The sequence below is a fragment of the Castor canadensis genome, chromosome 8, assembly GCF_047511655.1.
Source record: "Castor canadensis chromosome 8, mCasCan1.hap1v2, whole genome shotgun sequence".
Taxonomy (NCBI): Eukaryota; Metazoa; Chordata; class Mammalia; order Rodentia; family Castoridae; genus Castor; species Castor canadensis.
The window spans coordinates 84830006-84856464 of NC_133393.1; the positions used below are offsets into that span (position 1 = coordinate 84830006).

Consider the following 26459-nt stretch of genomic DNA (forward strand, 5'->3'; position numbering starts at 1 on the left):
GCATAATCTCTAGTTTCAATTTACTTTGGTGTCTAAAAGACAATGTGTATAGAAATGACCAATCATGCACTGAGACAAGACTGACCAGCTACATCAAGGGAGAAAACAGGGGAGAGGGTAGTATTAAGGAATTATACTAAGAGATCAAACTAGGGACTATTCCAAAACCTGAATGTTAACTAAATTCAGGGGAATGGAAGAAAATTCAATCTGGTTCCAGTTTTCTATTTTCTATAAAATTTGAGGTAGATATGTGAGATGGGTAGAAAAAAGGTTCTGTTTTTAGCTAGGATTTTTTTACTACCTTATGTGACCATATGGTAAACCAGGATGTCACCCATCACTACCTTTCTTCTTTTGTTAAGTTTCATAGGCAGTAACCATAAGTATTATGAAACACAGCCTGACACATGCTAAAAGTCAGGGCAGATTCCAGAGGACAGCAGGAAGAGAGAACCTCATCCCAGAGGTCCCTCCTGAAGTCTCAGCTCACCTGTGTGAAATTGATTGGTCTGTCTTTGGTAATACAATCAGCATATTTGCAGGCAAACATCCCACAATCACTTCCATTCATCTGCTGTGGAATTTCCTGAAAGACCAACAATAACAAGGCAACATCTTTGCAAGCTTCTTTCCTTCTTAGATAAAAAAGGAGAACCAAAGGATAAAAATTTTATATTCATGAAATGTACCTGGCTTTTTTTGCTGAAAAGCTGCCAGCCATTGGTGTCAAACTCTTTCCTTTTCTTGTCAATGCTTTCTTGCTTTAGGTATTGCCTAAAGGTATTGAAAGAGAAAAAGATGACTCGTGGGGAACTTTGATGACAGTTGCTACCTTAAGAATGGACTAGCAATCAGGAAGAGATACTTCTGTACTTCCAAGAAAAACAGTATATAATGCTGGGCAGGGAATCCTTAGACTGCTAAAGTTTCCTTAGCAGCTAAGCCTGACTCCCAAGACGCCCACAATTAAGCCACTCTGTGAACCTGAGGGACATGATCACTGCCTCTAATAGTCAGGCTTCTTTGACCTTCTATTCCTCCTGAGGAATAGATTTTTGATTCTTCTCTTTGATTTATATGGTTCTTTAGAACTCAATCTAATGAATAAAAATGATTCTCTAGTAGTATCAAGGTAGGCTTGGTTCTCCTGTGTGAAAATGTAGTCAAGTCAACAATTTAGTAAGTGCAAACCTCATATACAGCACTCCTTTTAAGTGCAAACTACCAGAATCACCATTCTGGAACCTACCTCTTCCTGGTCATTAGAGTGGTAAAGAGAGGAGCAGGTGTTTTGGAAATATGAACACACGTGGGGTATAAAGAGATGTGCATTCTGGTTCCCAGGTAAGCCACTAACAAGTATGACCTAGGCCTTGTTTCTTCATATGATTTGATTAAATGATGTCTAACCAGTGACTATATCTCTTTCCATATATCTATTCTATATTTTAGTGCATTAGGGAATTAATTGCCCCATTAAGGCTATTTTTGGTACTATTACACTATCTTCCTTTAGATTTAAAGTATCTACTCTCACTTAATATGAAGATTTTGTTAATCACTCTTCAAATAACTAAGTTTAACTGCTGTAAAAACAGCACATATCCAACACCAAACTCTTCCGTCCTCAACTCCCTACTTACAAGAGTATCTTGCAGGCTTCATTGTTTATTCCACCCATAGAATCATAATAGGTAATATTCTTCTTTCTAAAATCCACAACCTGGGGATAAGAAAAAAAAAAATCTGTTTATTAAGTGAAGCAAATTGGCTTCTCAGTTTTCTCCCCCCTTGGCCCTTGGACTTCCTGTGAAATTGAGAGAAGTTTGACAACTATTTTGCATTATATTATGCTTAATCTGCAGAGGTAAGAACAGTGAGGAATTATTTACACAGAACAATGCTGGGGGGCTGGTCAACTGGTGGAGCCATTATTGGCTTGTAATCTTTTTCTACTGTCCAGTTTCTCCCTCGGCAGGGTGGGAAATAGTAAACAAATGACATGTACTTAAGATAATGGTGAGTATCTCAAGATCATTTCTACAGTTTCAGAAAGATAGTGAAAAGATTCTGGGTTTTGTTTTGCTTTTCATTTTATTTTTTACTGGCCTAAATTTATTACACATAGTAAGGAGTTTCATCATACGTTTCCATATGTGTGTGTGTGTATACATATATATATAGATATACACACTTTGATCTTTGATCATATTCACCCCCTCTATCACTTTGTCTTATCCCTTTTCCTCCCTCCTGCTTTTTCCTTATCCTCATTTTACTTTCATGACCTTGTTTTTTGTTTTTTGGTGGCACTAGAATTTGAGCTCAGGGCTTCTTGCTTGCTAGGCAGGTGGTCTACCACTTGAGTCACTCCACCAGCCCTGTTTTTGTGTTGGGATTTTTGAAATAGGGTCTCTCAAACTATTTGCCTGGGCCAGCTTCGAACTGCAATCCTCCCTAATCTCTGTCTCCTGAGTAGCTAGATCATAGGCCACAGGCACCCAGTATGACTTTGTTTTTTTTGTTTGGGGTTTTGTTTCTTTACCTTGAGATTTTACGCCTTTTAAAAGTAATTCAAAACAGAATGCAAAACAAATTTTATTAACACATTAATGAATCTGTGCGACTAATTCATCCATGATCTGAGAACCATAAAAAACATTAAATAACCTCATATACAGGCAAGTTACAATAGGCAGAAAATATTAGTCACAGAATCTAAGTTGGTAGCATCATGTCACTTTTCCTTCCCACACCTTGCCTCAAGGCTGACTAGGTACCTTATAACTTCCTTTTAAATATTTTCAGGAAAGGAAATTCCACAGTTTTCTTCAAAGTTTAAGTATCTTCCACTTAGACAGGAAGTTCATTGACTTTTAGCCAATCTACTACTACTAAACACAACTCTTCCATAATCAAGTGAAGATGTAGAGCTGGTTCTCATGATTCTTCTGTGTGTTTATGTACATTTCTTTTATTATCAAAAATAATGAAGGTACTCACAGCTAGACACCAGTGCACACCCAAGTGAATGGGCACCAGAAGAATGTCAACAGAAAATACATCCACTTTCTTTGTCCAACGCTTCACTGCCTGATAACCAGCCGTTTTTAACTTAGTGAAGAAAAAGGTGTTAAATGCATGTACACTTGGCAATCCCTTCTCTTTACTTCGTTCCATTAGCATATTCATGTAGAAATTGATGATCTGTGGGAAGAAATTATGCATGTTAGAATAAACATGTAAAACAGTTGTGTTCTATAGGGAAAAAAAGCAGTTACTATATTGAATAGTATGTTATTGTTTCATAATCAATTCAATTAAGACTTCAATATCCAAGAGCCTCATGTTCCTATATTAACTTCTGACTAGAAGGGATACAGCTAAGGTGGTTATAAGAGTCAAAAGGAAAAAAGATCATACATTTATCATGGAGTTGAGAATACAAATGGGTAGATACTGGCCATACATGTAGAAGACTGAGGGCTAAATCAAAAGACAAGAGATTGAGAAGGAAGGGGTGTTAGAAGGTGAAGCTTAGAGAAAAGGGAAGGAAAGGAGTGTCAGTATTTAAAAAGGCACATTAGCAGTTACTTTAATCTACTGGAACTATGTGAGCAACTGGATTCCAAGTCCAGTTAAAAGTCTAGTGCTAATAAAGCTAAGATCAAGAGTTCAAACCTTACTTATAGGAAAGTTACCTGGTTTTGTAAAAAGAAAAAGTTCTGCTCCATGGCTAAAGACTGCCTTTTCAGTCTCATTAGCCACACTGCAGAGGCAAACTGTTTTGGTCTCAAGAACTAAGTGACAGGAAAAATCATCAATCATACTGGAAAAACACCCACACACTGACAGCAGTGCAGTAATGTCACCTTTATAGAGGCAGACTAGGACAAAAACCTAGAAGTCAAGTCACAAACACGAAGGATAAAGTTCTTCCCCACAATCTATATGCCTAGCTGTCTCGTTTTTGTTGATTCCATTTACTTCTTCAATATCAAGTGTGAGTCAAAGAAATTAAAATGCTTGACAGAGGAGATATGTGATTCTTTCTGTTAATGAAACAATGTTTTCTCCAGTAATGACTATGTTGTCTATGGTTCCTTTAACTTCAGGACTCTCTGATACCAAAGCTTGAAAATTACTGTGTCAGAAGTTATTGCATACTTACTTCATGTGGCCAGCTGAGGACAGGCCAGTGTCTGTCAACTCCAAGGAATGAATGGGTTGAGCCACAGCTTGGAAATATGACTAAGAAAACAGGCACATTTTCAGAATGTTTTTTGAGGAATGGGAAAATGTCCTTGTCCTTTGACAAATATTTATACACCAAGATGCCAGAGCAGTGAGCTATTGCCCAAACAGTAGGCAGCTACATACTGGGTAGGGAGCAGGGAACACTGCCAGGAACAGAGCATGGTCTAGACTAGAGAAAAGGCCTATAGATGAGGATGCCTAGGCAGCTGCAGGGAAACCGCACTCCCCATGAGGTAGAGCTCTGAGGCAGAAGGAGGCTAGGTCTAAAGTAAGACACTGTTCTGCCTGTAGCTCTGACGTTTGAGCAATAGGCAGAACAACATATGAGCAAACGTTTGAGCAGGTCCAATGACTCAGGCTGTAGCCAGTTCTCTGAGTTGTGTGTGATGTTCCAAAGCTAACTGGTACTCAGTGTTTTAAACAATCAAAATGAATCAAGGACAATTCGAATGGCATTATTTCTGTGAGAAGGGGTAGTATTGGGGTTTGTGCTTGCTGGGCAGGCATTCCTCCACTTGAGGCACAGCCCCAGCCCTTTCTGCTTCAGTTATTTTTGGGATAGGGTCTCGCATTTGTGCTATGCAAGCCTGGACCTTGATCTTCCTATGTAGCTGGGATGATAGGTGCACACCACTATACCAAACTACTGGTTGAGATGAGGGTCTCGCTAACTTTTTGCTAGGGCTAACCTCAAACTGCAGTCCTCCCAATTTCTGCCTTCTGAGTAGCTGGGATAATAGGCAGAAATCACCATGCCAAGACTTTTAAACTTTTTTGAGGAGCAGCAATGGGATGTGAACTCGAGTCCTCATGCTTGCTAAGCAGGCACTTGCCATTTGAGCCATGTTCCCAGCCCTTAGTATGGTATATTTTTCAAATCTAGGTTTTCAGTTTAACTGTTAGAGGATAATGGTGCTTAAGGATGCATCTAGGTTTGTGAAAACAACTACTAATGCAGGGGAATCTGCCCAATAAGCATAGATTTCTATGCACTAACTACATTCTCTAGAGAGAGAGAAAATTAGCCAAAAGGAACTGATAAGATTCCTCTGGCATTCTATCCATCACATAAGGTTAGCCATGTTATTACAAGTCTCTCTCTTCAGTTTTTCAGTAATTACTCTGTCCAAATGAGGAAAATTGCCATAGTTCAGCCAAGATACAATCATACCCAAAATAAGCTAGAAGTTAGAGAACAGAAAAAATCACACGTCATCTCACAGATGAGGGCTGAAGATGAAGGAAAGAGAAATGAGAGAAGGGATCACAGTGTTCAAGATGAAAGAGACATGATGGTCACAGCATTTGCTTGTACTCTGTGAAGACAAAGATCCTCCCCTTACCCATTGGCAACAGCTCTTTCTGTACACAAAATTCTTGAAGCTCCAGCAAATCTTTAATTGAAACAGAGGGCTAAAACTAGATTGGCCCTATGTTTTATTGTTTGTCTTGCCACTATACCACCACCTAAAGACTACTGCCAATATTAGTATACTTGTCACCCTTTCTGGGGCACACATTTGCCCGTTTCCCTCTATGGTGTCTCGTACATAAGGAATTGCCCTTCCTGCTGCCTTCACAGCCATGGCCATGAGCGTCTGCTTGTCTGTGCAGTCCTGTTTGAGAATGGGAGGGTTGTTTATAGTGCCTTTGTTCTTTTTTTAAATTTTATTTGAAGAGCTGCCATGCCGAATTAAATAAAGCTTCTGTTTAAAGGAAAAGTCCACCATGTTTTCAAACTAAGGATTCAATCTCCCTCTCTCTCTCTGTTACTACAATGACATAAATGACAATCACTATTTTTATCTTCTTTCTTGCCCAGTAAGCAATCTAAATTTGTTTTCTCATGCATCTAGAAGTAAGTAGGTCTCTAGCAGTAAAGTCTTGATGTTCAACTCTGCCATATTTACGTTGAACTCGCTTAGGAAAATATGCTCTATTTGTCTTTGGCATGACAGTACTCCCAAATAGAAACCAAGACAACTTTTAGGGGGACAAGTCATTTTTCCAGTTTTACTTCTTGACTTTATTCTGATTTTTAAATTAAATTTGTGTTTGGCAACAAAAAAACTGGAAAGACTAACCAAACAGCAGCATTTAACTATTATGGTTCAGAAGGTCATGTGATCCTAAGATCTTGCCTAATAATATTATAGAAACCAAGAAGGCAGGCTTCTCTCACTGTACATAGAATTTTTCTCACATGCAAACTCAAGCAAGAAATTATTCAAATTGCTACAAGAGTTTTAGAGAAAGACAGGCAGGCAATACCTACTTTTATGGAAGCATTTATAGAGAAATTCTCCATGTGACCTCACATATATCCCTGGTTTACCAGGGCTAGTTCAATTAAGAAACACTTCAAAGAGGTAAACTTCAACAATGTGGAAGTCCAATGACTCATGTTAGAAACACAAGCACTTTTACTCTGACAGCTTTACTTCACTCAATGCAGTGTATAACATTTGGGAGCCCAATCATATTCACTTAACTAATTTATCTCATTTTATCTACTTTTTTCCCTTCATTAGCAATCAGTTTTTATTTGCCAGTGAAAACCTATTCCCAGTATTAGTTTTGTCTAGTTGGACTTAATATTTTGTGAGCTGTTTCCTCTCTCAACTTAGCATCACTCAGATTTAACTACTCCTTAGAAAGTTGTAAAGCTATGACCAATACTAATTCCCTATTTCCATGAATTAAAAAATTATAATACTTTTTTAATAAGGGAAAGAAAAATACATTTAATTATTTTGATTTTAGTCTTAGATGTAACTTTTATTTCTGACATCTGATTTTTTTCTATAAGTATATACTAATTGTACAGAAGAGTTTCATTGCGAATTTCCATACATGTACGTAATATAATTTGGTCATATTTTACCGCCTCTATTCTTATTTCCCTTCCTCTTCCACCTCCCTAGTAGTCCCCCTTTTACTTTTATAATGCTCCTTCCCATCCTCCCCACTGCCTCCCTAGCTTCCACAAATGAGAGAAAATATGACACTTGTCTTTGTGGGATTTAACATGATGATCTCCAGTTCCATCCATTTTCCTGCAAATGACACAATTTCATTCTTATTTATGGCTGAGTAAAACTCCACTGTGTATATGTATATGTTTTCTTTATTCATTCATCCATTGATGGGCACCTAGGCTGGTTCCATAATCTGGTTATTGTGAATAGTGCTGTAATAAACATGAGTATACAGTAATCTCTATGGTAAGGTGACTTTCATTCTTTTAGGTATGTATCAGAAGTGGTATGACTGGATCATATGGAAGTTCTATTTTTAATCTGAGGAACTCCATACTGATTTTGATAATTCAAATTCCTACCAGCAATGGGTAAGAGCTCCCTTTTCCCTTATTCTCTCTAGCATTTCTTATTTATTTTCTTAATGATAGCCACTTTGACTGGAGCAAGGTAGAATCACTACATGGTTTTGATTTGCATTTCCCTGATGGCTAACAATGATGAACATTTTTTCATGTCTTCATTGACCATTCTTCTGAAAACTGCTCAATTAATTTTTCCATTGACTGATTGGATTATTTGTTCTTCTGGGGTTTAATTTTTTGAGTTCTTTATATACTCTAGATATTAATCATGTTGGATGAATATCTGGCAAAGATTTTCTCTCATTTTGTAGGCTATTTCTTCATTCTATTGATTGTTTCTTTTACTGTGCAGAAGTTCTTTAATTTGCTACAATCCCACTTGTTAATTCATGCTCAATTTCCTGAGTCCTATTCAGAAATTCATTACCTAGGTCTTTTTATCTAAGTTTCCCCTATGTTTTACTATAGTAGTTTCAAAGTTTCAAGTCTTACATTAAGATCTTTGATCCATTTTGAATTGTTTTGTACAGAATGAGATCTAGTCTCAGTCTTCCACATGTGGACAATCCAGTTTTTCTAGCACCATTTGTTTTTTCTCCAATGTATGTTTAGACATTTTTGTCAAGCATCAGATGGCAGTACCTGTGAAGGCTTATTTCTGGATTTTCTATTCCATTGGTCTACATGTCTATTTTTGTGCCACTATCATGCTATTTTTGTTACTATGGCTCCATAGTATAGCTAGAAGTCAGGTATTGTGATACCTGTAATATTGTTTTTTTTTTTTTTTTTTTGTGGCACTGGAATTTGAACCTAGCCTCATGTCTGCGAGGCAGGTGCTTTTATGGCTTGAGCCACTTCATCACCCTGTTTTGTGATGGGTATTTTTTGAGATAGGGTCTCATGAACTATTTGCCTGGGGCTAGCTTTGAACTGTGATCCTTCTGATCCCTGCCTCATGAGTAGCTAGGATTATAGGCAGGAGCCATCAGCACCTGGCTCAGCATTGCTCTTTTGTTCAGAATTGCTTTGGATATTTGTTTTTTGTTTGTTTTGTTTTGGGTAGTGCTGGGAATCAAACCCAGTATCTTATCCATGGTAGGCATGTGCTCTACCACTGAGTTACATCTGCCCTCCATTAAATAACTGTTCTGAAAGTTAGAATGTTTGACTAGAAAGCATGTGCTCTTGTTCCAGATCCTGTTTTTTTTTAGTAAAACTCAGGTGACCATGGTACTTTCTTAAAGTCTTACTTCTTACTTTCCCACTACCAATCAAGTAGTAATACCTTCTCAATAACAAGGTTATTTTGATACTAAAAGACACCTCTTTCATCTTAGAGATGAGGCTTGAGAAATAGGTAATTAGTCTGCCTGATTAGCTATGCAGATTCCATCTAAATTCCTTTTTCACTACCCTCTTGTCTTTCATGTTTGGTCTTTTCCTTGCATGTGAAGTTAAAAATAGAGTATCTCAATAAACCAATATTTTTCCACTTTGGAAATAACTGATAATAATATGGGTTTGCAAAGTAAAACAAAACAAAGAGACACATTTGCTTGCTATTTTCCAGTTCATGCAAGTAAGTCAGTAATAAGGAAAAAGTAAAGGAGGGAAAGTAAAGACAGGAAATGCTGCAATTGTCCTGCTTTTCTACTTAGGGTAGGGCATAAAGGGCTGGGTAAAGGAGAAAGAATTTCCAGCCTATAAACATTTAGGTACATGGAATCTACCAACCTGTTCCAATCTATATTCTTACTAATTTTCCACTTCTTCTATCAATTATTGGGAGAGGTGTTGAAAATCTTAAAACTGTAATTATAGATTTATCTGTATCTCTTTTCAGCTCAGTAAGTTTTTGCATGTATTTTGGAGCTCTGTTATTAAAGTGTCCACATATTTAGGTTATGAAGCCATCTTGATGAACTGACCCCCCTTTATCATTATGAAATGTCTCTATCACTGGTCATATTCCTTTACCTTTCTTTTGATTAGTGTTTGCTTGGCATTTAAAAAATTTTTCTATTCTTTATTGTATTCCTTTAAATCTTGCTGATAAGGTAAGCTATAAGCTTTTGAGATTCGTTTCTAAGCTTGGTTACAGTGGGTCCAGAGTAGCTTTTGAGGACTGGTTTGGTCCCACTCCTGAGGCAATTCCCTTATGAGGATTCTATTATATCATATGCCCCCAGACTTAGGAGGTCTTCTACTTTAACTGGTTGGAACATAAATATTCTTGGCACCTGTGAGGTACTGAGATTGTTCTGATTCCTTCTTTCTGGCAGCTCTTTCCCCAGCAGCCCTTCTTCTCACAAATGCACAGATCAGTATTCAGCCAATGACTTGAGGGGAGCCCCTCTGCAGAGGCTCTGCCAGTCCTTCCTACACAACACATACACACCTCACATCTCAGTAACCTGAGGAAACTAAATTATAGAATACATCCTCTTTACTTCCCTTCTCTCAGGGATCACATCCTGTACTGCTTATTATGCAATGTCTGAAAACTGTTGTTTCATGTGTTTTCTTCAATATTCTAGTTAAGTTGAAAGTGTAAATCTTGCCCCTTTTATTCTATCATGACAAGAAGTAAAAGTCTGTTTTATTTATATGCATACCTAAATCATTTCTATTTTTATCTAATGCCTTATAAGAACAATCTTTAGGCCCTGAAAGAAGCAAAAACATCTGGCCATAAGGAGAAACACAAAACTCAAAGCACTTCTCTTCTCAGGATGATTAATCTAGAATTTTAAAGTTTGATGATTATAGAAGTAAAAAATTCATTCTATAGAAATTAATAATTTCTAGTATTGACACCAATTGAAAATGAATTTTTTTTAGGTCTCTCTATGTAGCTTAGGCTGACCTCAAACTTGTGATTCTCTTGCCTCTGCCTCCCAAGTGCTAGAAAGACATGAACCACCATACTCAACCAAAATATTTGTTTCTTGATTGTGACTTTCAATGTACTTTTGCAGTTAATTCTTCCTTTCTTTAACCCTATCCTCCCCTTCCTTTATTTACATACTTTTATTAATAACTAATCTCCTGAGTCACTATAGAAATCACCATCTACAATATCCCTGATTTTATCAGTCTTCTACTTCCTTTTCTATTTTTTCTAAGGTACCCAGTTCCTGCATTTCATGTTTGAGAAGTTTAATTTTCTTAAGTGGCAGTAAAATGCCAATCTTGTCAATCATTAGTCCTTTGAAGACAGAATTTAAACAAATTCACCTATATATAAATCCACTCGTTCAAAAAAAATTATAAATAGGCACTGAGGTCTACTTTTCTCTTGGGAAAGAGACCATCAAAAGGGTAGCCTAATGGCTTTCTGTACATATCCCAAATATAGGATTTCTAGATTTTATTTTCTTTATAAACTAAATCTCATCTTTTTTATTTCCTGGCTCTTATATTCCTTGTTAATGTTAAGAATAAGTACTAACTAGTCACCTTATCTTGGAGAAAGTTTTAATATATCCTATGAGATGGACAGGACATACAAGAAGAAATGAATATTAAAAGTGTCTAATTGAGGGCAGAATAAAATTTAGAGAAGAATAAAATTTGAGTCTTGCAAAGGACTCAGCATTCACAATTGAGGAGAATTATGTACTTTTAAAATGACTATCAGAATTTAAGGCTAATACTTCATGAAAATGCTGGCTTCTCAAAGATAGTAACTTTGAAAGCCTAAAAAGTATGATTCTTTAAAAATGGTGTTTTTAAAAAATAGTTCTCAGACCTATGAACTAGCATCTGCTTTCAAGATTAATATTCAGAAGAAAAGTACTCCCTTACAAAGTTATAGGTAGGTGTGGTATGGATAAAAAAGACAAGGAATCTTTCCTTTCTTTCATCTCCTTTAAATAAAGTAATTTCCATTAACTTTGCTTCTTAAAAAATCCAGTTTGCGATGAGCCCATGGAATGGAAAATATGTCCTTATGAATGCTGCCTCTGTAAGGGATCTCACTGAGGTAACATGTACAGTAAAGAGCAAGAACTCAGCTCATACCCTACTCACTCCTGCCCCCTAGAAGATTTAACATGATTTACAACAAGCAGGCTACAATCCCTGACTTTCTCCTCCATCAGTTGCAGGCAACAAAAAAAAAAAAAAAAAAAAAAGGCAAATGATCACAGGTTTGATTATTCTTAATTTTCATTTTCCTCTTTGATTTGGTGAGCTAACCCCTCCATTATTTGATTTAATGTTCTAATATGTGAGGAGCCAAAATAAGCCAGTGAGATTTCTCCCAAAGACAGTATAAAACCAGGCATTCCTTACCATTCTCTGTCAAAGACTCAGGGAGTGATGAGTTTCTAAAATTTCTACCTTATGAACTGACCAGCAGCAGAGACAATGGGGCTAGTCCAGCTGGCTCCAGAGAAAATCAACATTTTAGGCATGATATATAGCTCCTAAGCGCTATACATCTGATTCTATCACAGATCCAATTTAAGATTCTGAGGCAGTATGATTTAATCGATAAGACCCAATGCTTGAGTCTGAATCTTGGCTCTGCTACTTACTAGCTACACTACTTTGTAAGTTTCTTAATCTTTCTATACCTTGTTCTTTATCTATAGAATGGACATGATAAAACTATAGTACTTCCAAGGGAAGGTGACTCTTACATGAGTAGAACACATAAAGCATTTATAATAGTTCCTAATGAGCTAAGTGTTGAACAGGTGTTCTAATATTATTATTTGGAAGGATCTTAAGCATACAAGAATAGCTATGGATATCTAAAGTATCTAATGCTTACTATACTGAGCATATGAAAATCTTCTACAGCTGTGAAGCTTGAGTACACAGAGAAGATCAGGCAGCGATGCTCCTAGTGAGCCTAAGAAAGGAGTTACTTAGTAAAATACACCCAAATCCAGTTCTGTTCTTTTATGGTGAAAACATTTTTCTGACAAGAACAGGCTTCTATAAGTTTAGGAATAAGATAGGTCAGTCTAAAGATCATAATGTAATTAATACTCTTAATTGGAATTGAGAGGTGAAGGCCATATACAAAATAATGCAACTTTTTCAATGTCAGTTTAAAAAATATCATGTATAAATGAAGGTTATTTTAGAAAGCTTATCACTTACAATGTACATGACCTAAAACAGGTGGGTACAGAAAGGGAATTAGAACTGGATTATGGTGTAGAAACCCCAAAGTATTTCTTCTTGCTGCAAAATGGTCAGCTATCAAGCATTTGCTCAGAAGATGTGAACTGCAGGCCAGGTGCCTTAAAGAGAACAAAAATACTAACCAATGCCTTCTCCCTTCAGCGTCCAAATCTTTAATACAAGAAAAAGTAAATTCAGCAATTCTAGACTTTAAGGTACATAAAAATCACTTGAGATGTTGGCTAAAAGGCATCTCTCTACCACATTCCCTCATACTTAAGAAATAAGAGGCCTACGGTAGGTGAATCTGATGAGGGTATCTGAGGACCACATTTTGAGGAACAGTGAGATACTGTTTTGATTTAGTTTTCAATTAATGTTCACCTACTACTTGTACATAAAAGATAAGTGCAAGATTACCTCATCATTTAGCCAATTTAGATGGTTTAGAGTTTGAATATCTTTCCGTGTAATGGTCAAGCGGAATGCTTCACTGAGAACTTCATCTTGGTTCCCGTTACGAAATACACTCTTTATTTCCTTCTCCATTTCCTAGTTAAAACAAGATATCAGAGATCAAACACACATAGTTTCAGACAAACCAGATTTCTCATCAATCTCCACACTATATTTACTGTCAGTCAACTGTTTATCAGTTTACTCCTATCTAACATTCTGGTTTCTGTTCCTTACCAGTAATATCCCTGGTTATTTCCTTCCATTCTGTCTAGTGCTCTCTTCTCTTTATCAAAAGAACATTTGGATCCTTGTTTCCTATTAATTTCTAAAGTCTGAAAATAACCTTTTGCTATTAAATTTGCTAAGCCTATGAAAAAACCCCTTTGTTTTTCTGGTCTAAATGTTTCTGAGAAACAGAATCTCCCACGAAAGGTAGTAATGAAATACAATTAGTGAGTTTTAGATACTATAATCCAAAAAAAAATTTTGTTTTACTTGATTAAATGTAAAATACAGACTCCAATACAACTATAATAAATGTGTTATATTTAGCAGTTATTTTTTTTTTTTCCTAATGGTACTAGGGATTGAGCCTATTATCCAGAGCTTTGTATATACCAGCCAAATACTCTACCACTAAGCTAGATCCACAGCCCCATAAGTTTTTCAAACAAAAATATGGATTAAGGAACAGACTTGTTAAATGTACACAGACTTCTGTATATTTTCCAAATTTTCTACAATGGGTATATCTCAGCTTATAATCTGGTACCAAATAATTGCATATGTGAGGCTGGGGGTATAGTTCAGTCATAGAGCACAAGGCCCCAGAAATCTGATCCCCATAACTGCCAAAAAAAATTATTTATGTGCATTAAGTAAAAATGCATATGAAATGAAACATAAAATTTAATGCTTTTCCACTGAAATTGCTAAAAACCACTAATTCTTTTTCAGCAATTTTCAATAAACCCTTAAAAGTAAAGTGAAAATTGGTGTAGACTACAAATGAAAGCAGACATATGCAACAAAATTTAAATACCAGGTGTTCTATTGCTTTATGTTTGAACCTGTCCAAAGCATTCTTGCTAAACATGTTTGCTGATATAGGAATTTATAGCATGTACTTTACCTCTGTAATTTCAGGAAAGTCATCTTCACTATCACTTAATTTATGACTTTTTTTTTCTATTTCTTGGGCAATTGTAACAGGGATCTCCTTTTCAAGAGGTACACGAAGATGCAGTTCTACTGAATCATGTACTGAATGTTCCTGTTCCTGCAATCTCTGGAGAGAAAACTTCAGAATTAGTGGGATAAAGCAATCTACTACTTGGCTTATGTAAACTGAGTAGTTCTGGCTGGATAGACCAAGAATACATACTACTTATCATAAAATGCTAGGCTACCATACAATACTGCAATCATTAACAACAATTATCCAAATTCAGATAACTTCTAAAATAGTTTCAACTTGGATATGCTACTTATAATTTTGTTTTGGTTTTTTACCTGGTTTTGAAGCTGTAATGCCAGCGCTTTCTGCTCTTCAATTTGGCGCAATCTTTCCCGTGCTCGAGAATCATAAACACTAGTCCTAGAAAATGAAAAGTGACACAAATATAGATCACCCTTTAGCATGAAACACATTATTGATACACACTGAGTATTAAATATAAAGAACCCTCACACTGAAAGTCCAAAATCTTTACACTAATTTAAAGCTCACATTTACATTTAAAACACAGAGTAAACAACATGGAGTTACTAAAATTATTCTACCACTTTTACTGAAATGATTAAATATACTAGTGTGCTCCTCTGCGTGAACAGATTACTTTTGTGGGTATTTTAAATGTGTGTTTTTTTTTTTTTTAACATGCTTCTAAGATTGTGGTCAAAGTGAAGCTTCATTCTAGAAACCCAAAACTAGAATTGTACACAAAGAAGAAAATAAGATATCAATGTTTTAATTAAAATATTGTATTCTGGATTTCTTTTTAAAGTCATAAAGATCAAGGGGTTTGAAAAACTCAAAGTTCTGGAAACTGGAGACTAAATGATTTCAGTGATTTTTTTCAAACCCCTCATTTATTTTATTTTATTCATAGAATTAGTTTTACCCATGTTAAAATAAGGGCATTTATTTTTCTTTCTATAAAGAGCTAACTTTGAAATATTTTTCCAATTCAATTTAGCTTCAACAGCTGTTATAGATTTAATAAAAATAAAAATAGAAATATCCCAACTCTAAGAGAATTTTAAAAAACCAAGAACTTAAGAGTACAAATAGGTAATTCTTATTGATTAAAAATAATTAGGAACATTTGGCTGTTTGGTTTTGTCTAACTGTAAATAAAGTTACCGAGAAGGAAAAATAATACCAAAAACAAATAACTTACAATTCTTTGATCCATAGCTCTGCCTGGAAGAAAGTAGGACTATAAGTGGGAAAAGAAAAATGAGAAGGCTTATGAGAAAATTCAAATATTTTTTACCAATGAAAGCAATCATTTAAATAGTTTATAAGAGTATTTTACACCTATAGAATAAGTAAAAGGTACAGGACATAAAATAATTGTAACTGAGAATAAAAAAACACAAATGAGTCAAATGCACACACATTAGTTAAAACAATGACCCAAAGGTCAGCAAGAAACTTCAATTTAGCATAGCTCCCAACTTGCATGAGAGATCTTTATGTGAAAGAGCACATCACTTCTCAAGATGACATATTGGGCTAGAACATTCTTCTTCCCAAATGGTTCAGGCTAACAGGCTGATCAGTGATTTAATCATTAATAATGATTAGTGGGCTTTTTTGTCAGTCTGAGTCAAAACATATCTAACCAAATGACAGTAGATACTAAAATCCTCACCCACAAAATATTCCATATTAAATGAGTAATAAGCCAAAGAGGCAAAACAGAGAAACAAGAAACACAAATCCATTCCCAAGAAGAGAGGCCAATGCCAATCATGTAGCACTTGTGGAACCTACATGATTAATTGGCCTAACAGCTGCTTCTTTTTCTCAACCTCTTCATATCCTTGAAAATCCCCAAATAAGGGATCTATCACAGAAACAAATGAAAGAACGGAGACACTTTCTAAAGGAAAACTTTTTAGATACACAGAACAAATAAATAGATCATTAAAACTGGGAATTAAAGAGACCTGGATCTCCTAGAGCTGTTCCCATTGAATGTGATGATTTTTAAGCAAGTTGCCTCATCTCCAAGGCCCCTGGTTTCAAGATGTGTAAAATACGGTGTGATTAAAGTCCCTTACAGTTCTTAAATCTCTACAATCTCTTGCAGTAATAGCAAGAACAAAGGCTCGAAGAGTACCTCTTGCTCCTTAGCCTAACTTTTGAGAATTAGAATTCCAACTTATCCTTACTCAATCTGGCAATGAAAATGTTGTTCTACTGTTTCCTCACTGTCACTGAGGTTAATAAGAGTCTGTTCCTGTTTACACCAAGAACACCTGAAATAACCAGCAAGACAGCCATAGAGATCAGTGGTAGCACTATAAGGACTATTTAGGATGTGATACTAAACACAAATGAATACAAAAAGATGTTTATTACATGATATAAAGATGTAAAAAAATTATCCAGAATTTCATAATAATGGATGTTACTTAAATTTCTCTGCTTCCCTTATTAAAATACAAACTTGATGAAGATAAAGAAATTTTGGTCTATTTGTGAACTACTGCATCATCTGCAACTAGAACAGTGCCTGATGCATAGTAAGCACTTAGCATTTGCTAAATAAATGAATAATGCAGGGCAAGTACTTCTCTTCAGTGGATTGAGATATCTGCTGGTTCAGGAAAGTCAAATTTTCTTTTCCGAAGAAATTATACATTATAACTCATATAATTCAGGCATGTTAATAATAGCTACAAGTATATTTTGAACATAGTAAGCTCTTACATGTAAAACTTTGCTCTAAGTGTTTTACATATTAGTTAACCTTCATGATAATCCCTGTACTATTTAATGTATAATGTAATATAATATTGAACGAGGAATTACTACTTATACTATATAGAAAAGGAAAATGAGGATCAGAAGGATAATTTGTCTTGGGACACCCAGGATTACAAATCTTATCTGTCCAATTGCAAAGACTGTTCTTCTGGTGTTAAAACGCCTTTCAACAGACTAACACATTAACAAAAAGGACATAATGAGTACTTGGGTTACTCAGAGAGCATTTCAGGATCTCTAGGAAGTTCTTTTATTTAGCAAAGATTTATTTACTGAGCACCCTTCATATACAAGGCACTATGACCAACAGTGGATGATAAGTGCAAAGACATTAGTAATGAACAAGGTATAGGGATGGATAGAAAGATTAATGTTATATAAGGAAGTCAGAGAAATCTTCTCAGAAAAATAATATGTGGATCAAATCTTGAAAAGCAAAATAAGAGTTAACCAGTGGACAAGGAGAGAAAGGACATTTCAGGCAAAAAGATCAGAATATATGATGGGATTAGATATGAAACAGCATGTCATATTCTGGGAAGTAAGTGTAGATCTTCATTGTAGGAACTTAATTGTGAGGCTGTGGCAGGAAATATCTAAAGCTTAGAATGAACAGGAGAGCTGCAAAGTAGTAGTGGAACTATGATAAGAAACAACATTCTATGATCTCTACTTTTCTAATGGAAAACTGATATTATCATCATCCTGGCAATTGAATTGCCAAAACCACATGTGGAAAAGATATAGCAATTCAAGTAGTAACCTATTTGCTTTACAGAGGAAGAAGTACTTGATACTTCCCAGAGAAGTGAAGTTTCATATAGAAGATCACATTTGAATTGAGACTTAACAGATAAGAAAGAGACTGCTGCCAGATAGACAAGTTGAGGGAGAGAGGACACTAAAGACAGAAAGGACACTAATGAGAAGGGAAAAAAAATGCACATATTCACAAACTAAAAACAGTCCAGCATATCAAAATACATGGAAGAGTCTCAGTATTTTCATGGCGTCCTCTCTCACTTCCATTATGTCTGCTCAGATGGTACCTCATCAGAGTCTTTTCCCAACCACCATAGATAAACAGTACCTCCTAACAACAGTTTATATATTACCCCACTTTATTTTTCTCCACAGCACTTATGCTTCACCAGACATATGCTTATTTGCTTACTACTTGTCCCCTACCACTCTGCTCAACTAAAATAAAGCTATTTGAGAGCAGAGACTTCATTTTATTCATCACTTTTATCCCCAATGTCTATACCAATACATAGCACACAGTAGGTTCTTAATAAGTACTTATTAAAGGAAAGAAATGAGCAACAGAATGTGAGGCCTGTGAAGAAAGTGCTTTATTTATCATAGAAAGGAACTTGGGCATTTAATTCTACGTCTGATAAGGCACCCTTGAAGGAGTCTAATAAATGCTCACTGAATTCCTTTAATGAATGATCAAATGTGAATTTCAGATCATTCTCGTTGCAGCATGAAAGACGGGCTGTTAGAGAACATGGTATGGCCAAAGATGGAATGAAGAACAAAATGAAATCTGGAGGAAAGAAGACTGATTAGAAAGTCACTAAAATAATACAAATAATGGATGAAAGAGGTTTGAATTAAAGCAGTTTTCTCTTTTTTTTTTGGTGGTGCTGGGGTTTGAATTCAGGGCCTATACCTTGAGCCACTCCACAAGCTCTTTTTTGTAAAGGGTTTTTTTCAAGATAAGAGTCTCATGAACTATTTGTTCAGGCTGGCTTCAAATTGCAATTCTCCTGATCTCTGCCTCCTGAGTAGCCAGGATTACAGGCATGAACCATCAGTACCCAGCTTATATTATGTAACTCCTAGTGAAAAAGTATGACCAAAGAAAAGGAAAATAATGTATTAAGAATGACCTTTTGTTGAAGTAGATCAAGTGATCAAGAGCACCTGTACCTGCCTAGTAAATGTGAGGCACTAAGTTCAAACCCCAGCTCAGTACCACAAAACAAACATAAGCCCCCCCACCCACACCACCAAAAAAAAGACCTTCTACTTCTAAGTTTACCTGGGAGTTGGAGTCTGACAATCTTTCACTTTGAGTAAAATCACAGAGTCTGATCCTAAACAAAGAAACAAGAGTATTTCATTAGTAATAATAAAATTCCACTCAGTTATATTTCCTAAGCGTTTCAGTTTAAGTTACTAAACTCTGTTATATTCTTTTTCTACAAAAATAACATAGCTTAAGGACAAAGATAAGATGGAAGAGAAATAAAGGCAGGTCTGTTTTCACTGAGACAAGAACTAGGTCTTAGTGAAGAGCTTTGCCTCACAATTAAGGAAGTCAGTGAGAAATATAAGCATATCTGCCCTTCAGCATCTACTCTGGGTTGTGCTTCCTCCTTCTGTTTCTGGGGAATAAGAACATGCCAGGATTTCTTACAAGCCTTGAGCTCATGATGTACCACGAAACTGAATTAAGTGAAAGGAAGGGAAAGAGGGGAAACGCTATCATTCTATCATTCATTTTCTGTGTCAAACACTCATCAAGGACAAGAATCATGTCCTTCTAAAGTGCAGTGAGTAGAATCTCACTTAGAGGAGCTATTAAATGGTACAAGAAAAGTAATTAAGCTGTGCAATGTAGTATATTTGTTGTAGTCTGGTTTTATCTCAGAATATGCCATACAAAGTATGTTTCTAAAGTTAAAGGATTTTTTTTTTTAAAAAGATAGTTCTCAATAAATCACTTCATGAACTATAATACAGGATGCCACCAAAAATTTTAATCAAGTGAGAATTTTCAGAAAGTGACAAGTAGATTTAAAAAAATAAATAAATAAAATGAATTGAGGAAGGAGGGGAGAACCTTAAGAGGCTGGTACTCGAACCACCAAAAGATCCTTAATGTCTAACCACTTAATCTAAAATTTATTTTAAATTACATAACTAAATATATACCCTAAGTATATGTATAATGCATACTAAAAACTGCAAACAACTGCCATAACAGAATCTTAAGAAACACCAATGTTTAGAGACTGAATACTTTGGTTAGTTGAAAGTTAAGAAGGAAACTCTTTTTGTTTCCAAAATTTGCTGATAACCATTCTAAAATGCACAAACCTTCTAGCAAGCTTAGGTAAGTGTTATATGATAAACACTTGCACTTCAGTACTTATTTGATGTTTTAAAACTCCTAGAACTCCAGAGAATTTCATTTATTTTGTAAAGTAATAGAAACAGGAAGAGTGCTGAAGTAATTGGGGTGAAAGTACTGTGACTCTAGGCTCTGCCCAGGAATCATCTGAAAATAAAATATAGTATCAAAGCATTTGCATGTAAGAAAGAAGATTATCTTAAAGAAGGAAGGAAACAAGGGAGGGAAAAATGAAAAAGAAAGCATATATTTGTAGCTTTAGTTTCTTCATGGTATGGTTAACTGAATTATATATATTTAAAGTCTTGTATGTGTTGCTCAAGTTATGCATGCACCACAATGTTGCCTGTAGTAGATTTAATAAACAGTTAACTGGCTGTTAAGATTAAAAATCTATGATTTCATTTTTACCTTCAGATTGTGTATTTGATGCTGGTAAGTTATCTGGCTGATGTGGAATAGAGTGGTGACGGTGGGGTTGATGGCAAGGGTCAGAATCTTTGGATCCAAATGCAACCACATCTGGGGTATGTGACAACAGGGAATATGCACTGTGGGAAAGCTGTTCCTGGGGAGTTAAAATGCTGGCAGATCCAGATGATGAAGTATCAGAGCCAATGATATGAGATGCACAAGAGTTTCCATTTTTAAACAGTGAGTCTTTCAATGTATTCTTACTGGAACTAAGACATCGAGATCTAGCAAGAGAAGAATACAGTTTCAATATCAAATAACAAATTATAACATTAAATTTATCTGAATGATGCTTTTGTGACTCACAGGTGTAAAGGAAAATGAGTGGTGGGTTTGGCTACAGAGAACTGTTTCCCTGTAACCATCTGTAGCAGCTGTCTGTAGATCTCTCTTTCTTCTTCTTGAACTGTCTATAAGAGAAAAAAAAAAAAAGATCTCAAACACATCCAATGAGGCAAGTATTTCTCGAATTAGCATCTAGATGGGATCCCAGAAGCTCTGCCAAAGTTTAGAGTCTTGAAGATAAAAATGGTACACTGAAGATATTCTAGGAAATTACTAAGTGTGCAAAAGAGGGGTTGAGTAAAGCAAATCCCAGACAGCATGTTTCAGAAAATTATGAAGCATATACTTAACTAATAGAGTAGAGAAGCTTATAGGTTATGAAACCAGGAGGTCAGGAAGCAATTACCTAATTGTCCAAATGATAATGAATCCCAGAAGCAAAGCAATTGAGGACTCTTTTAAAGAAGGATTCCAACAAATCTCTTGTGTCCTAATGCCTCTGAGAAAAGTCTCAAGAAAGTAAGCAGAACATGTGTTAGAGGAGGATATCTTGTCAATAGTTTCCTGTTCTAAGGGCAAGGATTTTCTACAGACGGTATTCACCTCCAACATTTATTTTCTTAATTTTTTGTAAGTCCCAATAATAAATTTAAAGAAAACTACATATTTATGTTCCAGTCACTAGCGATAATGCATTGGATAAAGTTACTGACCTCATGGAGTCTGTATGAGTTAAAGAAAATTAAAGGAAATAGAAAGTATTGAAGTGGGGGAACAGCAGGAGCAGATACCATTATAAAAAGGCATTATTTCAGCAGAAACTTCAACCAAGGGAGAAAGTCACAGAAATAGATGAGTAGTGGGGATTAAGGAAGGGGGAGGCGGCACAAACAATGTATACACATATAAGTAAATGTAAAAATGATAAAATGAGAAAAGAAAAAAAAAGAAATATATGATTAGTCCAGATAGAACAGCAAATGCAAAGCATTAAGAAAGGAATGTGTTTGATGTATTCTAGTAGCAGTAAAGTCAGTGTGAATGAAAAGAAATAAGATCTCTTAGCAGAGAAACAGATTACATAAGGATTTGTAACTTCTGAAGCATGTACTCTACACAGATCCCCTGAAGTAATGAGCTGTGTTCACTAAAGAACACGTCCCAGCTTTTTTTTTTTTTTTTTAACTTGTATACTGCTTAATACAGCCACCAATCTTCACAAAATAATTTCAAACATTGTGCTAGGGTTAGCTACATCTTACACTGTGACATTTCAATATGTGCATAAGCATGTTACTCAATTATAATTGTTTGTTAAAACCAGAATGAATTAAGCAACTAAAGACAAAAGTAAAGAGACACTAAGTTTCCTTAAGTCTTTTGTTGCCACACAGTAAATTGTAAATTACATTGTTAGTATAATGTTACTCATTTACTAGAATATACATTTAAGCTGTGAGGCATGACAGTTCCCTATGAGAATGAACTCTCTTTAAACTTGAACAGGTGAGTGTTAAGAATTAATTGAGCATTTGGTAGAAGAATGGACCCAAAAAGATGGATTGTTGGGGGATGGGGGGGGAAGGAACCTTGCATTGTTCTATGTAAAAAAAAAATAAACCCCATTATTTTATTGCTAAAACATTAATATCGTACCCAAGATGACAGTGACATCCTTGTATCTGTGATTGGCCCTCACTGCCTCCTTTTGCCTATGTTAGCACCTTTGTTCCCACCATGCCCCCTTAAGGGGACTTTCCTCCACAATCTCCTTTTCTATTGTTTGTGAAGAAAATGTTTACAGTATTGGGCAGGTACGTCAGTGATAGCTCAAAGATAATGATTTGAAAAAGACACTTCCAGGTATAAATTAGTATCACTAACCTAATATTTATTTTTGGCTATTCTACTGAAAAGAATGAGTACTTGAGAAATAAAATTAAAAACCATAACTAAAATAACTGTTTCTATATTAAAATCTAAAACTGACATAATTATTTAAGTAGAGAAGAGAATGAAGCATCATAATAGGTTATTAGAGTGTAAGAGAAATCTTTGTTGACCAACTCAATAGTGATCTTCTATATACAGGAAAGCTGTGTTATCTGGCATTTTACTAACTGGAATTTTTGCATATCCCTCAATGTAAATCTTGACTCCATTTTTCCAGTATATCAAAGAACCTAACCAACATACACTAGGGTTTTCATACATACACTAGGTTGTTTCTAGGAGTGGTAAAATGACAGAAAGGAAGGGAAATCAGACCACCTTAACATGAAAATTAACTTTTTAACTTCACCAAGCATTTTAAGTTCATTTTCACTGTCCCACCAAACTGAATTTCAAAAAAGTGTTAACCATATTATCAAATCATGCACAGGAAAGCAAAGTACATAATGTAAGAGAGGTTACTTTGCATAGTATTTTTTGGTATTGAGGAAACGGGAAAAAAATTATTCCCTTCACATAAAGACCTCAAGAAAACAATGAAAAAATCTGAAATAGAATCTCTAGATTCTCTAAAGATATCAACCACAGAAGTTAAACATTTTTTTTTTTCTTTTAAGGGTAAGATGGGGGATTAGATGTTTCCACCACTGAGAAACAGGCAATGCACAGAAAAGTAGAAAACAGTATGCAACTCCAACGATGGGGAACTCAAAGCCACAACCATAAGGTAAGCCTGGAGAATGCAGCAGTTCTGGTGACAACAGATTATAGTGTTAAGTGCAGGAAAACCCCACCATTCTCACAAGCCTTAAGTCCAGTGCTGGGTTTTGGTCTGATAGTGACTCCTCATGCATGGCGAGTTCCCATTAGAGAAGAAATCTCTTACACTGTTCCCCATATCCTGGAGTGCTGCAGTTCAAGGCATCATCTTGAGATGGAGCATACTGAGCTACTCTGGAGATAATCACAAATCAAGGAGCCTGGGGACACCCTGCCACCATGTCTGGGTAGGCAGCCATGGGAAATAATCACAGAGAGGGAGAGGACTGGCTGCAGATGCACTGAGAAGTTTAATCAGCTCAGGTTGTGGCAAGCAACAAGGAGCAAACTGTCACCTATAGATTACTATAGATTGAGAGCTCTGACCCCACCACCAATGTCTGCTTGACCTCCAGGGCTGTCTTCTTGTTGTACATGGTTTGCTGTGAAAGATCAGGGAGTTCTGAGCCCAAGTCCAGTGAATCACTCAATTTCCAGTTTTCTTTCTCCCCAGAGCAGTTGGCTGCTAGGTAGGATCTGGTGGGGTTTTTCTTGGTTTTTTTTTCTTGCGGGGGTTTTTTGTTTTGTTTTTTTGCAGTACTGAGGTTTGAACTCAGGGCCTCATACTTGCTAGGCAGGCACTCTGCCGTTTGGTGGGATCCTAAAGGACTGAGCTGGTAAGCAGAGTGGTCAGATGCGTTGATTCTCCCCCTTTAACGCAAACACAGGGCTCTGTTTGCTTCCTCTACTACAACATATCTGGGTGACTCCCTGGGTTTGGGCGTTTGCCACCCCTGTGTACACAAATGGGCGAGGGGGTAAAGTGCTCTAGAGTGAATGGGAATCTGCAGGGCCCACAGGCCATAAAGCTCATTGGGGCCAGCAGCAGCTTCCAGGAAGCCAAGAAGGAAAACTTCAATAGTGAATGCAGTCATGATGCTGATGACAAACCCTTCACTGGCCCTGCCCTCAGCACCCATGCAACACCTACTGGTACAGTGGGAACAAAGAACTACAACAGATCCAGACACAATAATAATGGTGACTTCAATATCTTACTCTCATCAATATAGACAGATCATCAGACAAAAAAAGAAAATTGATCAACAAAGAACTTTTGGTTAAACTGCACCATAGACTGAATGGACTTAACAGACAGCTACAGAATATTCCATTCAACAGCTGTGGAATACACATGCTTCTCAGCAGCTGGTAGAACTTTCTCCAAAACAGATCACATTTTAGGCCACAAAGAAGTCTCAACAAATACAAAATAAAACTGAAATAATTTCTTGTAGCTTATCATAATGGAATAAAACTAGAAATCAACAGCCAGAACCACAGAAAACACACAAACATGTAGAAATTAAGTAATACACTTTGAACTATTAGCGGATCACTGAAGAAATCATGGGGGAATATAAAAATTCCTAGAATCAAATGAAAATGAAAACACAACTAACCAGAATCCTTGGAATACAGGCAAGGCATTTCTAAGAGAAAAGTTCATAGCTATGAGTGCCTACATTAAAAAAAAAAAAATAATCAGAGAGATCTCAAATAACCTGATGTCACAACTGAACTTCTTAGGAAAATAAAAACAAGCCAAATCCAAAGTGAGTAAGTGAAAGAAATAATAAGGACCAATGTAGAATTAATGAAATGGAGATTAAACAAACAATACAAAGGATAAATGAAACTAAGAGTTGCTTCTCTAATTGAAATCATTCCCACTAAAGTCAGGAACGGAACAGGGATGCCTAATTTCCCCACTCATATTCAATATAGTTTTGGAATTCCTAGCCAGAGCAATAAGACAAGAACAAGAAATACAAGGGATTCAAATAGGAAATGAAAAAGTCAAACTATCCCTATTTGCAGAGGATATGATTCTATACCCAAATGACCCTAAAAACTCCACCAAAAAAATCATAAACACTTTTGGCAAAGTAGCAGGATACAAAATTAACAGAAATCAGTAACCTTTCCATATAGCAACAACGAACAGACTGAGAAAGAAATCAGGGAAACAATCCCATTTATAAAAGCCTTGAAAAAAGTAAAATACCTAGGAATAAATTCAATGAAGGAAAAGAATGATCTTTTTAATGAAAACTATAAATCATGGAAGAAAGAAATCTAAGACATCCTCCCATGCTCATGGATCAGCAGAATCAACATTATGAAAATGGTCATACTACCAAAAACAATCTACATGTTCAATGCAATCCCTATCAAAATTCAAATGACGTTCTTTACAGAAACAGAAAAATCAATCTTAAAACACATATGGAAACACAAAAGATCTCGAATAGCCAAAGCAATTCTGAGCAAAAGGTCCAATGCTAGAGATATCACACAATACCTGACTTCAAACTATACTACAGAGCTTTAACAATAAAAACAGCATGGTACTGGCACAAAAATAGACAGGAAAACAAATGGATTATAACAGAAGACTCAGACATAAAGCTATGCATCTATACCCAACTGATTTTTGACAAAGGAACCCAAAACACACAATGGAGAAGACAGCCTCTTCAACAAATGTTGCTGGGAAAACTGGGTATCACATATAGAAGACTGAAACTAGATCCCTGTCTTTCACTCTGTACCAAAATTAACTCCAAGTGGATCAA

General features: G+C 35.9%; 1 protein-coding gene across 6 annotated transcripts in view; it reads right to left on the reverse strand.

The window, feature by feature from the left end:
* Window positions 1-26459, reverse strand: part of Senp1 (SUMO specific peptidase 1) — a 61995-nt gene that overhangs the window by 8620 nt on the left and 26916 nt on the right. For all 6 annotated transcript variants that reach the window (XM_074083250.1, XM_074083251.1, XM_020171714.2 and 3 more), the window contains 11 exons: window positions 21130-21233; window positions 20761-21047; window positions 19255-19309; window positions 15607-15645; window positions 14717-14801; window positions 14337-14492; window positions 13166-13297; window positions 3007-3210; window positions 1647-1726; window positions 693-777; window positions 494-589 (listed from right to left, as the gene is read on the reverse strand). In XM_074083250.1, coding sequence (XP_073939351.1) covers window positions 494-589; window positions 693-777; window positions 1647-1726; window positions 3007-3210; window positions 13166-13297; window positions 14337-14492; window positions 14717-14801; window positions 15607-15645; window positions 19255-19309; window positions 20761-21047; window positions 21130-21233 — 1323 coding nt within the window. The remainder of the gene's footprint in view (window positions 1-493; window positions 590-692; window positions 778-1646; window positions 1727-3006; window positions 3211-13165; window positions 13298-14336; window positions 14493-14716; window positions 14802-15606; window positions 15646-19254; window positions 19310-20760; window positions 21048-21129; window positions 21234-26459) is intronic.